The 17160-nt window shown below is 40.4% G+C and overlaps 1 protein-coding gene across 1 annotated transcript in view; it reads left to right on the forward strand.

Moving 5' to 3' along the window:
• LOC140212248 (protein mono-ADP-ribosyltransferase PARP6) overlaps positions 1-17160 on the forward strand; it is a 111618-nt gene that overhangs the window by 60655 nt on the left and 33803 nt on the right. The window contains exons 13-15 of the mRNA XM_072282969.1: positions 1000-1125; positions 4169-4234; positions 13984-14051. Of these exons, the coding sequence (XP_072139070.1) occupies positions 1000-1125; positions 4169-4234; positions 13984-14051 (260 nt within the window). The remainder of the gene's footprint in view (positions 1-999; positions 1126-4168; positions 4235-13983; positions 14052-17160) is intronic.

The raw sequence follows: 17160 nt of genomic DNA on the forward strand, positions 1-17160 counted from the left end.
TTTTGTTAACTCCTAGTTTGTTCTCTCTGCCTGCTTGCTTGAGGGCTCCCATTCTATACAAGCCAAAATGCTCCCACCAATCCTACTGTTAGACCTCGTTTCATTCATCACAAGAGGTTCAAGCCTTTCCAAATTCTTTGGACCATGTCAACCTTCACTCAGTGGCCACTTTATTAGGTACATCAGTACACACCTACTTACTTGTTAATGCAAATATCTAATCAGCCAATCGTGTGGCAGTAAGTCAATGCATAAAAGCATGCAGACATGGTCAAGGGGTTCAGTTGTTGTTCAGGCCAAGAAACTAAATTGGAGAAGATATGTGATCTATTTGACTTCATTGGTTCCAGATGGGGTGATTTGAGTATCTCAGAAACTGTTGGTCTCCTGATATTTTCATGCACAACAGTCTCTAGAGTTTACAGGGAATGCAGCAAAAAACAAAGAGAAAACATCCAATGAGTGGCCGCCCTGTGGGTGAAAATGCCTTGTTAATGAGAGAGGTCGGAAGACAATGGCCAGATGGGTTCATGCCACAGTAACTCAAATAACCACGCGTTACAATAGTGGTGTGAGAAAAGCTTCTCTGAATGCACAACACGTCAAACCTTGAAGTGAATAGGCTACAGCAGCAGAAGACTATGAACATACTCTCAGAGGCCACTATATTAGGTACAGGAGGTACCTAATATTGTGGCTACTGAGCGTACTTGAAATCCTTGTCCTGGCTTGTAAATCTTTTCAGGACTTTACAATACCCAAACTCTGATATTCTTTCTTGGGGGCTAGCTTAGCTTCACTAATCTGAAATTTTGTGTATTCTCTTCTCTTAAAGTGGATTTCCTACTACACCTTGTGCAGCCAACATGTACACAGGAAACAGTCCTTCACACTGAAGAATCTGAGGGTCAAGTTGTTTGAAGCTAAGAATAATGCTGAGTTTAAAATAAAAGTAGGGAATTCTAAGCAAAGAACTATCCCAAGGGTTTTTGCTTCTAGGTGGTGGACCTGCTGGTGGCAATGTGCCGAGCTGCTCTGGAGTCACCGAGAAAAAGCATCATTTTTGAGCCTTACCCTTCCGTTGTGGATCCAAGTGATCCCAAGACGCTTGCTTTCAATCCTAAGGTAAGACACTTGCATAATTATGTGCCTATCTATGAGTCTTCCGTCTAACTATTGGAAGGCCTAGATAGAGTGAACGTGGAGAAGATGTTCCCTATAGTGGGAGACTAGAGGGCACAACCTCAGAATACAAGGATGTCCCTTTAGAACGCAGATGAGGAGGGATTTCTTTAGCAAGAGGGTGGCGAATCTGTGGAATTCAGAGCTGTGGAGGCCAAGTCATTGATTGTGTTTAAAGTGGGGGTTGATTGGTTCTTAGTCAGTTGAAGGTTACAGCTAGACAGCAGGAGAGTGGGGTTGAGCAGGATAATGAATCCACCATGATCAAGATGGTGGAACAGACTTGCTGGACCAAATGATCCAATTCTGCTCCTATGGCTTAACTGCCTCCACCATCACCCCTGGCAGCACTGTCCAGGCAGGTGCCACTCTCAGTGTTATAAAAAACTGTGGTTAAAAAGTCCTACACATCTCCTTTGAACGTACACCTATCACCTTAACTGCATGCCCTCCAGGACTAGATACTTCGTCCCTAGCAAAAGATAGCTATTGTCTACTCCATCTATGCTTCTCGCTCTCTTCTAAACTTATATCAAATCATCCCTCAGACTCCGCCACTCCAGAGAAAACAACCTGGCCTGTCCAACCTCTTCTAGTAGCACATACTGTCTAATCAGGCCTCTTCTGCACCCACTCCAAAGCTTCTATGTCCTTCCTATAATGAGGTGACTAGAATTGAATGCAAACTCCAGATGTGGTCTAACCAGAGTTTTACAAAGCTGCAGCATAGCTTCCACACTCTTGAAGATAAACATACCTTTAAAGAAAGGCATTTACAAATAATGAATGGCATTAATTTTCAGTGATCAAGCCATAGATTACTTGCATCTTGATGGCTGCCTCTCTGACCTCATGTAAATTTTTGAGCCACTGTAGACAGGAGAGTTTGGAGTTTTACTTCCCAATTTGTTAATAGCCCTTTTAATCCAGTGTTTTTCCCCATTCTTTCCTCTTAATTTAGGCAAAAGAGAGAACAATTGTTAAAGGTGTTAATACATTAACATTTTCAGTAAGGTGAACTATTACATTGAGGTCAGTTGGTCAAATCACGAGATGCACCACTTGACAATAAAGCATTAAAATTTAGAAATTGGAATTTCCTTAATCTTTCTTTTCTTTTCCTTTCTGTTCTTTATGAAACTTCTTTGTGAAACCTCTCTTTCAGCTTTACTAGCTCTGCTCAACCTTTAAGCAAGTATCAATAAATATATATTAATCTCACCCTTAAACTCTGATGTATTACCACAGAGACTATTTGCATTCTTGTTCACAATGCCATTATTGACAACCCCTATAGATAGGAAGAAAGGTACACTGTGACCATGTTTTTTATCTGGGAATATTGGAAGAGTTTTTACTTAAAGCAGTGGAATTTTAATAATTGTCACTGAGGTATTCCAATTACAGGTGAACCTCTTCCCCATCAATCCCTTTTCTCTCTCCTCCTGATCAACCCAGTTCTTTCTGCACATATTCCAACTCGCCCCCTCCCCACTATTGCCCTGTTTATTTTTCTTCCTCTACCCACTCTATCTGCCCATCACCCACACAATCCTCCTACTGGTTTCTTTCCCGGCTCCACTATTCCCATCTGCCCACCCTCCTTCCATATTTAATTCCAAGTGGCACCACTGTCCTAAAAGATTCATAATTTTCAGCCCTTTGTCACCGCCACCTGTCACCTCCCAGCCTCTGTCACCATTTACACTCTTCCCTCCTCCATCCACCCATCATCAGGATCTACCTATCGCCGGCCAGTGCTTGCTCTACTCCTTCCCTTCACCTCTTTATCTCCAGATGAAGGGTCACATCTCAGTGTTTGATTATCCATTTAGATGCTGCCTGACCTCCTGAGATCCTTCAACATAAGACCATAAGACAAAGGAGCAGAAGTAGGCCATTCGGCCCATCGAGTCTGCTCCGCCATTTTATCATGAGCTGATCCATTTTCTCCTATTTAGTCCCACTCCCCTGCCTTCTCACCATAACCTTTGATGCCCTGGTTACTCAAAAACCTATCAATCTCTGCCTTAAATACACCCAATGACTTGGCCTCCACTGCTGCCCGTGGCAACAAATTCCATAGATTCACCACTCTCTGACTAAAAAAATTTCTTCGCATTTCTGTCCTGAAAGGGCGCCCTTCAATCCTTAAGTCATGCCCTCTCGTACTAGACTCCCCCCATCATGGGAAACAACTTTGCCACATCCACTCTGTCCATGCCTTTTAACATTCGAAATGTTTCTATGAGGTCTCCCCTCATTCTTCTAAACTCCAAGGAATACAGTCCAAGAGCGGACAAACGTTCCTCATATGTTAACCCTCTCATTCCCGGAATCATTCTAGTGAATCTTCTCTGTACCCTCTCCAACATCAGCACATCCTTTCTTAAATAAGGAGACCAAAACTGCCCACAGTGCTCCAAGTGAGGTCTCACCAGCGCCTTATAGAGCCTCAACATCACATCCCTGCTCCTATACTCTATTCCTCTAGAAATGAATGCCAACAGTGCATTCGCGTTCTTCACCACTGACTCAACCTGGAGGTTAACTTTAAGGGTATCCTGTACGAGAACTCCCAAGTCCCGTTGCATCTCAGAACTTTGAATTCTTTCCCCATTTAAATAATAGTCTGCCTGTTTATTTTTTCTGCCAAAGTGCATAACCATACACTTTCCAACATTGTACTTCATTTGCCACTTCTCTGCCCATTATTCCAATCTATCCAAGTCTCTCTGCAGACTCTCCGTTTCCTCAGCACTACCGGCCCTCCACCTATCTTCGTATCATCAGCAAACTTAGCCACAAAGCCATAATCTTGCTTGTCAGTGAGTCCACCATCTGCAGTCTCTAGTGTCCTCAATGGTTTCAGATCTTGTGTTAGGGAATTTCTCCCCATATTTGATATTGCTAGTAGTTTAAGCCACTGTGAACTGTTATTGTAGCTTGTTGTCCTTATTATTATTTTCCTGTTCATTGTTTCTAGAAGAAGAATTATGAGCGACTACAGAAAGCCCTTGACAGTGTAATGTCAATCAGAGAAATGACGCAGGTATGTGACTGTGTCTACAGTATGTGGCTGTTATCATGTTATTAACAACTCCTTATCTGGAAATGATAACAGGCAAAGACTTAAAATCCAAAAATACAGTTGCACATTATTAGATTTGCAACAACAAAGCACACAATAGCTTCACGTTTAGAGATAATTATCAATTAGCAACTCCTTTAGTTACTTGTAAGAGTTGGGCACTTTCTACCAAATGGCAGGTTTAAAACTACAGATTTTCCTTTGTGTGTCACTTCACATCCTATCAAAACTTTCTGTTCCAGCTACAGCCAATAAGAGCATCCTGCTCTTCCATAACATCCAGACTTTCTGAGTTGTTCAAAGATTCTTGCCATGAAATAAACCATAAGGAAGAGGGAAAAAATGGATATTTTAGACTTAGATTTAGAGTTTTTTTGATGTTTGGATTTAGAGATACAGCACAGTAAAAGGCACTTCTGGCCCAATGACTCTGCACCGCCTAATTACACCAATGTGACCAACTAACTTACTAGCCCATATGTCTGTGGAATGTGGGAGGAAACAAGAGCACCCAGAGGAAACCCACGTAGTCACAGAGGGAACATATAAATTCTTACAGACAGAAGGGGGAATTGAACCCATGTCACTGCCACTGTAATTTCATTATGCTAATCGTTATGCTGCCTTCAGCAAAATTCATGTATGTTGTGTATTTAGTATTTTAGTGATATTTGAGTATTTATGTAAATTTATTGTTTGGTTACACTTTCTTTGTCATTTACTTAATTCATTATAGGGTATAGTGTATGTAAAAATACATGAATAACATGTCATTATGCCACCACATCGTAAGTGAGCCCCCACTAAAGTAAAGTGAGGCAAACACGTTATCGCCAGCTCTGGTGTTTTTCTTTTGTATAGTTTTTCGAGTTATAAAACATAACAGTGCCGACGAAGAGGTTTTAAAACGAACCCTAGACGACTACCTATCTGTTGAAGCGCAGCATGTTTTTTCTTTGCAAGGGGAGAAAGACGATCGAGTTAAATAAAAGGCAGAAAATGGACGAAATTCACAGGTTCATAAACAGTGAGTACTGGGTGATAATAATAATAAATAAATAAAGCAGAAATGCTGGCTTCATTAGAAAGATAGATGCGTTAGTTTGCACAACAAATAACTGGGTGATGTATACTAAATGAATTGAGCAAATGAAAAGCGCGTGCCAGTTTTGCTGAGTGTAATAGGTGGAAAAGCATACAGTTTACTAAGAAATGTGACTGCTCCAATCAAAACACCCGGACTGATTTCATGAATGTAATGTAGGAACATTTAGAACCAAAATCTTTGTTGATTACAGAACACTTCAGGTTTCATAAGTACAATCCAAAGGAGGAGGCGATCATTTCAGTTTACGTGGCTGAATTGAAGAGATTGTCCGAGCATTGACAGTTCAGTGATAGATTTAATGGTGCCCTGAGAGATCCTATAGTTTGTGGAATCTTACAAGAAAGCATTCAAAACAGCTCCAAACTGAAGCACAACTCAGACTTGATAGAACAGTTGAAATCCTCTCAATTGAAATTGCAGCCAGGAATAAAAGTCAGAGTGAACAAAATTGCATCATCTGAACAGAAACCTACCTTGTCAAACAAATCATGTTACCGTTGTGGCAGGAGATCACATACACCAGGCCAATGCAGGCTTAAAGCCCAACCTTACAGAAAATGAAATACATATGAAGAGCATGTCAGGCAGACAAAAATAAGTGAACTGCACAAGGAAAAGAAAAAGATAAAAAGTCAAGTTGCAGTTTCCAAAAGAAAACTAAACTGCATACTTTAAATAAAAAATGTGATAATGATGAGAGTGACACAGGACTGTGTAGCCTTGAGATTTACAATGTGTAACTTAACAAGAGGCAATCAATATGTTTACAGCAGAAATGAAAAATGAATAAATTAAAATGGAATTGGACACTGGCTCAGATGTTTCATGTCATTATATAAAACGAATGTGAACAGCATGTCAAAGATACTAAAATGAAGCCTACAAATATCCAACTAAGAACTGCAGAAAAGATAGGTCCTGTGGGCATGACATTTGTAACAGTGAAATACAACAATGAACAAATCACATTGGGCTTGTATGTGGTAAAAGCAGGAGGGCCGGCATTATGGGGCTGTGATTGGAGATCCATCCACAATTTGCATGCCACATCCCCAGCATTAGTCAACTAGAATTAAGGAAGATATTGGATGATACCACAACAGTGTTCAAGGATGGCATCGGAAAACTCAAACATATCAAGGTGAAATAGTATTAAATGAAAATGCCACGTACAAGTTTTACAAAGGCCATCCTGTTTCTTATACTATCTGTGATAAAGTAGCCAATGAGCTTGACGCATGGAGGCTGAAGGAATTCTTTCCAAAGTTGAGTGGAGCCCACGGGCAACGTTAGTGGTCCCAGTAGCCAAGAAGAATGGATCTGTCAGGATCTGTGGTGATTTTAAAGTCACCATCAACCCAGTACTGAAAGTAGATGTACCCCCTGCCCAGGATAGAGAACATCTTTGCAAAACTTTTTGAAGGAAAACTCTTCAGCAAAGTGGACTTTGCTGAGGCCAACATACATGTGGAGATGGAAGGAGAGTCTAAAGTGCTTCTCTCCATAAACGCTCACAAAGGGCTTTATCACTACAATAGGGTTATTTTTGATGTAGCATCTGTGTCCGCACTTTGGCAGAAAAGTAAGGACCATGCGCTGCAAAGCTATGTACCAGGCACACAGTGTGACCAGGATAACATCATTGTTACTGGGGAAGATGACAAGGAACATCTCCAAATCTCATGACAGTGTTAAAGAGATTAGAAGATTATGACCTCAGAGCACGATGCAACAAGTGTGAATTCTTCAAACCAAGCATCACTTACTGTGGTCACACTATTGACACACAAAAATTACACAAGTGTACTGAGAAAATTCAAGCGGTGGGGGATGCCCCAAAGCCAAAGGATGTGTCACACTTGTGGTCCTTTTCAGGATTTGTCATTAACCATAACAGGTTCCTGCTAAACCTGGCTACTGTGCTCCATCCCTTGAACTTATTACTACAGATCGGAAGGAAATGGCAATGGTCAAAGCAGTGTGAGGTGGCTTTCAAAAAGGTAAAGGAAATGTTGACATCAGACACTGTACTCACACATTATGATCCATAACATCCAGTGAAGCTTGCTTGTGGTACCTCGCTTTATAGTATAGGTGCTGTCATGTTACATGTTAGGAGTGATGGAAGTGAACACCTTGTAGCCTTTATGTCATGTTCCCTTACTGCTGCAGAGAAAAAATTTGCACAGATTGCAAAGAGGCCTTGAATCTGGTTTGGGGTGCTAAGCATTTCAACCAGTATTCGTATGGGAGGGAGATTACCCTTGTCACTGATCATCAAACACTAGTGTCCATTTTCAACCCACAGAAGGATGTTACACTAACGGCAGCAGCAGGGATGAAGAGATTGGCTTTATTTCTTGGAGGACACAATTACAAGATCAAATTCAGGAGGACAACTAGTCATGGAAATGCTGATGGATTGTCCCATTTTCCATTGGAAAAGGAAATACCTAAAAGATTTACGAAAGAGGTTACTCCTCTTGATGTTTTCTCCCTAATGCAAATCAAAAATCTCCTTATTACAGCAAAGGTGATCCGAAGGAAAACCAGAAAAGACTCCACACTGTCTCAATTCTACACGGCAAGTCAAAATGGCTGGAATATGCTGCAGAGATTCCAGTTCCCCCATTTTTACCAGTATCTGGAGGGATTTGCCCTTTACAGAGGTTTCCTTATGTGGAGATTGAGAGTTGTTGTACCATCCAAGTTGTGGACTAGACTGTTGGAGAAGCTCCATGCTGGTCATCCAGGCATTGATAAATTGAAAGTATTGGTGCAAAGCTTTGAAAGACCAACAGGTTATGCAGCTTGCCAACATGTTCAGAAGATAACAAGAGTTACAAATGTGTTGGCAGAAAAGTTTGCCCAGAGTCTAAAGAACACACTGTGAGCAACATCAGCAGAACACACTACACTGACACTAAATCAGAAGCTCAACAACTTCCTCCTTGCATATTGCAATGCAAAACACTCCACGACCAACAACTTATCAGCTATGCTGTTTCTTGCACTCACACTTGGATCTGCTCGAACCCAATCACAGAAGGTGTATGTAGGACAAGCAGCTGAGACAAGTTGACAGCTCCTCATACAAGGAGATTCAATGTTTCACTCCTGGACAACATTCCCGGCAGGGGACTACAGAGATGTCCAAAGTGGGTACCTGGAAAATTAAGGACAGAACTGGACCAGTCTCCTACACAGTGGAGGTGGCATCCAATGTATTCAGGGGACAACACATCAATCAGTTGAGCAGAGCAGAGTTAATTGTTAGAGAAGAAAGGTCTCCAGAGCCATCAGAACCACTTCCTGCTGTCCCAGAGTCAACTCTCACAACCTCCACGGAGGAGGCACCAGAACACCTGAGATTGTTTTATAGCTACAAGTCTGTCCTGCCAAGTAGGGTGCCAACCAACCCCCCCCGCCCCCCCCCGTCAAGAAGGACGTTATCCCACAAGAGTAAGAAATCATCCGCAGCAGTTGACTCTTTAAGCCTGAATGGAACAACTTAAAATTTACTGTGCTGTGGATGTCTATATAGTAGTTGTATTATTCTGTATATATGTATATAAGTTGAGATGCATGCTATATAAGTTGGAGTTTATAGCTAAGCAGGGAGGAGTGTTGTGAATTTAATATTTTGGTAATATTTGAGTAATATTGTAAATATATTCAATTAAGCATTCTTTGTTGTTTATATGTAAAAATACATGAATAGCATATGTCATTATGCCCCCATAAGATATGTGAGTGTCTCTAAAGTAAAAAGAAATAGACACATTATCCCCAGCTCCGTGTTTTTCTTTCAGATAGTTTTTGGAGTTACAAAACTTAATAATCTACTGTTTGTGATTGACTCATTCTGTCTACCTGTGGAGAAACCAGATAACCTAATGAAAGAGCACTGTGCCGCATTTTGGCTAAATCAAGTGTACAGAATGCAAAGAAATAGGTTGTAGTTGATCCCTTGATTATGTACTTATGATGCTTTCAGTCTGATAATACTATATCCCTGATATCATGTACTGCTCCTTGCTGGAACATCTCCCAGTTTCTGTCACATTCCTAATAAGTTTCTCCATCCATTATTACTAAAACCCATATTCTACATTTTCTCTCCGCTTGGCTAAGCATTGCTTCTTGGCACAGATCTCTTTGGATTGGTCCACACTCACAAAAAGAACTTTAACTGTTTGATTTACCCAACCCCTGAATGGCCATCCCTCATTCCTTAATTTTGAGTTATACAAATGCAAATATGGCTCCTACAGGCTTAACTTCAGTGACAACAGTGCCATAGATATGTGAATTCAGTTCTGGCCTCAAATGGACAATTTTGCTTGAAACTTTAGTCTAGTTCTGAGTAGTGAGTTCTGCCTTGTGACTATGCTATCTGGAGATCAAAGAGATCCCATGGTACAACTGTGTCTGATCAGGAAGGTGATACTGGTGACTGAATACCATGTCTTGCAAACTATGCAACTAACAACGCGTAACAATTCATTTATCTCTGTGCTGTTTGTCCAGGTCAAATTCAAATACTGCCATATACGACATTAAGATTTATTTTCTTGCCTGCATTTTATTTTATTACTTTTCAAAAAGAAATACAATAGAATTTATGAAAAACTATATATAAACAAAGAATGACAAACAACCAATATGCAAAAGAAGACAAATTGTGGAAGTAAAGAAATAAATAATTGTGACAAAATGAGTTGTCGAGTCCTTGAAAGTGAGGTCGTGGAATCAGTTCAAAGTTGAGGTGAATGAATTTATTGACACCAGTTCAGAATCCTGATGGTTGCAGAGTTCCTGAACCTGGTGGTGTGGAACCTGATGCTCCTGTACCTCCTGTCGCATGGAGGTAGCAAGAAGAGACTATGGCCTCATTGGTGAAGTCCTTGATAATGGATGTGGCTTTCTTATGGCAGCACCTCTTGTGAATGTGATCAATGGTGCGGAAGGATTTACCTTCAATAGACTGGGCTGTATCCACCACCTTCTATGGACCTTTCCATACCTAAACATTGGATTTTCCATATCAGGCCATGATACAGCCCTCCTCTGTGCATCTATAGAAGTTCGTCAGAGTTTTTGGTAACGTGCTGTGGGATCTTGCTGTAAAAAAGTTAACCACTATGTTTTGCCAACACAATAAGATGTACATTTTTACGTGATGTAATTGTTGCAACGTTATCCCAAGAAAAGAAAACATGTATTTGATACAAGAATGTTCCTTCTGTCTTTGTCTGAGAGGAAGACTGTGGGAGATTACTTGTGTGTTATGCAAAGAAATCCACGATATCATATCCCAGCAATTTTTTTTCCTTCTGGGGAATGTCATTGTACTTAAAACAAAATAGGTGGCATACTGCCCCACCCTTCTCTCAAATTATACTTCATGTTATATAGTTGTCTCCATGAAGAATGATGGAACCAATTATTTGGTGTTGGGTATATTGGATCATTCAATACAATTAAGCCTATTTTTTGCTGCTGTACTTGCCCTATTACACCACAGACATCTGTGCTGCTGAAACTCCAGGAGAATATTGCAATCGTACATGGAATCTTTTTGTTGGGATATTTCCCTCTTTGGAAATTTTCCATTGGTATCTGGGCTCCGTCTACTTTTATGGACATCAAAGGTAAATTTGTCCTTAGCAACCAAATTCAAGAGGTGGTATTGAAGGCTCATCTGACTGCTTTAACTTATAATCGTTTCAGTTTCATTCAGTAGCAATTGCTCCTAGCTGAGGGCAATTTTCTCTCCAAGGAATAATTTACCTGTGAAACTGAAGGAGGCTGATGAGACAAATTATAGGTTAGGAGACTTGGCGTATAAAAACATTATAATGCAAAATGAGGCCATTCAATCTGTCAGATCCATGCAGTCTCATTCTCCTGTATCACTATGATATTCACTTTGGCATGTGCTCATCAGAGTGCCCTTTGTTCTTTTCCCATTTACCTATTACATAAGTGGTAATTGCAACAGCCAATTAAATTATTCACCAAGCACACCTTTAAATAAACTGTGCACCCCATAGTTGGATTGGAGTTATTATTGATTGAATTGTTATTTATCTAATGAATTGCTATTTTTCTTGTAGTTTAATTTTCCTATGCCTGTTTTCATTTTTATATAATCACCTGTGTGTGTGTGTGTGTGTGTGTGTGTGTGTGTGTGTGTGTGTGTATATAATATGTACGACCTGGATGTGGGGGTAGAAGGGTGGGTTGGCAAGTTTGCAGATGACACAAAGGTTGGTGGTGTTGTAGATAGTGTAGAGGATTGTTAAAGATTGCAGAGAGACATTGATAGGATGCAGAAGTGGGCTGAGAAGTGGCAGATGGAGTTCAACCCGGAGAAGTGTGAGGTGGTACACTTTGGAAGGACAAACTCCAAGGCAGAGTACAAAGTAAATGGCATGATACTTGGTAGTGTGGAGGAGCAGAGGGATCTTGGGGTACATGTCCACAGATCCCTGAAAGTTGCCTCACAGGTGGATAAGGTAGTTAAGAAAGCTTATGGGGTGTTAGCTTTCATAAGTCAAAGAATAGAGTTTAAGAGTCGCGATGTAATGATGCAGCTCTATAAAACTCTGGTTAGGCCACACTTGGAGTACTGTGTCCAGTTCTGGTCACCTTACTATAGGAAGGACGTGGAAGCATTGGAAAGGGTACAGAGGAGATTTACCAGAATGCTGCCTGGTTTAGAAAGTATGCATTATGATCAGAGATTAAGGGAGGTAGGGCTTTACTCTTTGGAGAGAAGGAGGATGAGAGGAGACATGATAGAGGTGTACAAGATAATAAGAGGAATAGATGGAGTGGATAGCCAGTGCCTCTTCCCCAGGGCAGCACTGCTCAATACAAGAGGACATGGCTTTAAGGTAAGGGGTGGGAAGTTCAAGGGGGATGTTAGAGGAAGGTTTTTTACTCAGAGAGTAGTTGGTGCGTGGACTGCACTGTCTGAGTCAGTGGTGGAGGCAGATACACTAGTGAAGTTTAAGAGACTACTAGACAGGTATATGGAGGAATTTAAGGTGGGGGCTTATATGGGAGGCAGGGTTTGAGGGTCGGCACAACATTGTGGGCCGAAGGGCCTGTACTGCGATGTATTATTCTATGTTCTATGTGAGTTTAGTGAATTTTCAAGCAATGTATTGCTTGTGTATTTTTCTACAAACTTCTTAGTTTTCAGTAGCAGGTGTCACAGCACTTCAATCTGGTTGTTTTATAGGTTAATTCTTATCACTAGAAGTTATATCTAGTCTGAGTATGAGACAATCAGGACTGCCTTTTCTTCATCTTTCTTTTGTCCTCTCGACTCCTATTTCTTGTTCATTTTCCGCTCTTGTAACATTTAGTAAAATGATTGTAAGCATTGAGTTTTATGTCTCATTCTTGACTTCTTAAGAACTGTAGGATCACAGGTATCAGGATCCGTCACAATGAAAACCCAAACACCCCAAGGGGAGAATACGCAGGTCAGGATCAGGCCTGGATTCCTGGAATTGTGAGGCATGACAAACCCTGTGTGGAGTTTTGCACGTTTTCTCTGTGACTATAAAGGGTTCCTCCAGATGTTCTGGTTTCCTTTAAAAAAACAAAAATAAAAAAACAAAAACAAAAATAATTGCAGATGCTAGAAGTCTGAAACAAAAAACTAAAAATGCTGGAAATGCTCAGGATTTCAGGCAGCATCCATGGAGAGAAATAGGTTCAGATCTGAGACTCTTTGTCAGAATGGTTGGTAGGTCAACTGGCCACTGTAAATTTGCCCTGGTGGGTGGTAGAATCTGGAGGGCTAAATGGATATATGAGGAAAATAATATAGAGTAGTTGTAAACGGTTGGTCTATGGTTGGTGAGAACATAATGTGCAAAAGGGCCTGTTTCTGTGCTCTTGGTCTCTTGGTGACTGAAAGTAGTGCACTAGATATGTTTGTTAGTGTTCTGAACCATGTACAGTTTTAGCTACCACATTAGTTAAAGTCAAAATCAAATTTATTTATCAAAGTCAGACTTACTTGTAGCAGCATGGTAGACACAAAGCATAATTTACAAGAAAAAAATTCATTAAACATAATAACAACAATACACACAAAATGCTTGATAACTCAGCAGATCAGGCAGCATCTACGGAGAGAAATCAGCAGTTGATGTTTAGGGCCAAGACCCTTCATCAGAACATAAACACAATTATTCAAGAAATAACACAATTAGGACAAAAATGTCCACTCTTGTGCAGAGTGACCAAACCATCTTAACCATTTAAGAAAGTAAAGACAATGACACTCCATTCTTCTGAATGCATCTATGTGCCGGGGTCAGGGAAGGTTACCCAGAAAAGTGTGATTGTCCGAGAAGTGGGAACAGAAGAGCAGAATAGTTCAATGAGATGAATATGAGAGAAAAAGAAACAGGAATAGGAACAGGCTAATCAGCCTCTCAAAACACTGAGATTATGATTGATCCAGTCTTGCATCTTGTCTTTTACCTTTTGATTGAATAAATTTATTCCTTTCAAGTTAAGGCAAAAGTTAAAAAAATTTCCCAGCAGTATTTCACTTGCCTCCTTTCTATTACAGGGATCATACCTGGAAATCAAAAAACAGATGGACAAGCTGGACCCTCTGGCTCACCCATTGTTGCAATGGTAACTCAGTTCATTGTGTTGTTCTGTCTTCTGCATGCTGCTATCATATTTATTAATAATGTATGCCCTGCTTAAAAAGTGAATGATCCATTTGTACAGAGAAAATTGTTGACACTAGGATTCAAGTTTTGAATGGTACCAGTAACATTAAATGAATGGGGAATGCTTCCAAAGATACAAGAGACTGCAGATGTAGTATATGGAGTGAATATCAATCTGCTTGAAGAACTCAGCATGTCAGGCAGCATCTTTATAGGGAAATAGGCAGTCAGTGTTTCAGGCGGAGACCCTCCAAAGGTCCAGACTTGAAATATCAACTGTCCATTTCCCTCTACAGATCCTGCCTGACCTGCTGAGCTACTCCAGAATCTAGATGCATCTAGCTGTGTTGCAGGTGTCTGTATGATGAAGCTTAACGTGTAGAACATGTTAGCAGGCTGTTTTTAATCAATTGTTTGGAAATCAATAGAGCCAGAACGATAAATACAAGCAAAAATACATATTCAGTTCATCCCTGGAATATATGAAAGTTCCATTCCTGAAAAATGCCAATGAACCAATTTCTCCATAGATCAGAAACATCTGCTTTCAATATTTACTCATATTTTATCTCACCTGGCCCAATGATAGGTAATTGGTTATATATTCTATCTAGTCTTTTATTAAACAATAAAAGACTAGATACAGTGTATAACCCTATATACTGCTTTAAAAAATTTGGGAGAATTTGCCTGAAGTCAGTGTCTCTGGTCACAAAGATTAAATTTTTTCCATGGACTTATTTCCTGTTTAATTAAACTTTAAAAACAAGCACTGCAACATTTGAGCAGGCAATTTTCCATCCAACAGAAATCCCAACAGGTGCCAGTTTCTTGGGTGTTCCAGGCAAGTGAACCCACCCTTTCTGTGAGTGCAAAGCCTCTTATGTTACTGCATCTGTAGCACTCAGCACAGATAGTGCGATATCACCATCTATGGTCAGGAGTAGAAATCCTCAGAAGCTTCTCAGAGCTTCTTCCACCCTGAAAAGTGAGTCTAGAACTAGGGGTGTAGCCTCAAGAGTCATGGGAGTAGATTCTGGATGGAAATGAAGAGAAACTGTTTTCCCAGAGAGCTGTGAGTCTGTGGAATTCTCTGCCTAGGGGAGCATTTGAAGCTACAACATTAAGATTATTTTTAAGACATAGTTAAATACATTTTTGCAGAGCAGAGGTATTATCGTTTATTGGGGGAAAACAAATCAATGGAGCTGAGTCCACAGCCCAATAAGTCATTATCTTTTTGAATGGTAGAGCAGGCTTTATAAGTCTAATGACCTACTCCTGTTCCTTTTTCTAATGTTTTATGTGCCTATAATCAAATCTTCCAATCATAGACCTGGACAAGTGGAGACCATACGAACTTCTCCCATTCAGTTCAAGCAGCCTGGGTTTAATCCTGACCTCGGGTGCTGTCTGTTTGCATGTTCTACCTGCGACCATATGAGTTTCCCCGATGTATGTGGGGTAATTCCCATATGCCACAGGTGACTGGTCGGATACCTGGCCACTTTGTATTTCCTCTAGTGTAGGTGAGTTTTAGGAGGGGAGAGGACATTCTGGGAGTGCAAAGAGATCAAATAGGATTAGGATAAGATTACCAAAAATGGGTGGTTGATGGTTAGCATGAACAAGGTGGGATGACAGGATTGTTTTGCATGCTGTATGTCTCTATAAAATCCTAGAAAAACTGTATTGCAGTCAACTGAAGGTTTGAGTCATTGTGCTGCCGATCTGACCTCTAACTTCCTCATATCCCTGTCTCTAACCCTAACCTGACCCCTAATTCCCCCCTCTGTCCCCAATACCATCCCTACCTAAAAAAAAGCTAAGTATGAGCCATGATCTCAATGGAGACTGCAGCTCAACACCATCTTGACTAGAATTTATTTCACTTACAGAGCTTTTGTTTTATTTCAGAATTCCAGAAACTGCATTTTTTTTATTTTCCTCATGTAAATGAATGTTATTTCTAACTTAAGTAAGGGTCATAGGTCAATTGTAGGAGTCCACAAGTATACAGAATTGAATCCATTGTCTCCAATGACAAACACACAGTATAATGACGGGTCTACATTGAATTTTTCACCATCATTTACTTCCATTGACGTTCAGTGGAATTGAGTTCAGAAGTGGGACTCAATGTACGACATGTGTGCTACAAAGGATTGAGGATGAATTTCTACCTCTTCCTAATTTTGACATGAACTTCAATGAAAATTTCCAGTATAATTACTCATTGACTTTAAGCATATGACTCCCTTGTCCTCTTGTCCCTCCTGGCACGTATCCCTGCAACCGTGACAAGTGCTGAACCTGCCTCTATACCTCCTCACTTACCACCATTCAGGGTCCTAAACAGTCCTTCCAGGTGAACCAGCACTTGTTCTGTGAGTCTGTCAGAGTTATTTATTGTACCCAGTGCAGTGAGACCTGACACAGATTGGGGGAACTATTTCATTGAGCACTTTCGCTCTATTCACCACAACAGGCAGGATCTCCTGATGGCTACCCAATTCGAATTCAACTACCCATTCTCATTCTGACATCTTTGTCCATGGCAGGCTTCACTGAGGCAAAACTCATTCACATGCCATCTTGGTAGCCTCCAACCTCTTGGCATGAACATCAAATTCTATGACTTCCAGTCATTTTACCCTTTCCTTCTTCTCATTCTGTTCACCCTCCCACACCTCTCTTCTGCTCACCTGCCTATCATTTCTATCCATAGATGCTGTTGAGTTCCTTCAACATTTTTGGTGTTGAGATTTATTATATTTTGTAACTTTAAGACATTAAATTAATTCAAAGAAAACACCTGAGTCTGGAAATGCGGGTCTGTACTTTGAGTTTACTTTAGCTGAGGTGCGCACGTATCACATTGTTGCATGATGATGTATGCAATTAATATATTTTTACATATAACCCACAGTTAGTTATTTAAATGAACTAGAGTGCTTTACCAAACAATATATATACATACCAGGTTATTTAAATATTACTGAAATATTAAATACACAACACTCCTCCCTGCTTATCTATGAACCTCAACTCAATAGAGAATACATTTC

Source organism: Mobula birostris, chromosome 18 (assembly GCF_030028105.1).
Source record: "Mobula birostris isolate sMobBir1 chromosome 18, sMobBir1.hap1, whole genome shotgun sequence".
NCBI lineage: Eukaryota > Metazoa > Chordata > Chondrichthyes > Myliobatiformes > Myliobatidae > Mobula > Mobula birostris.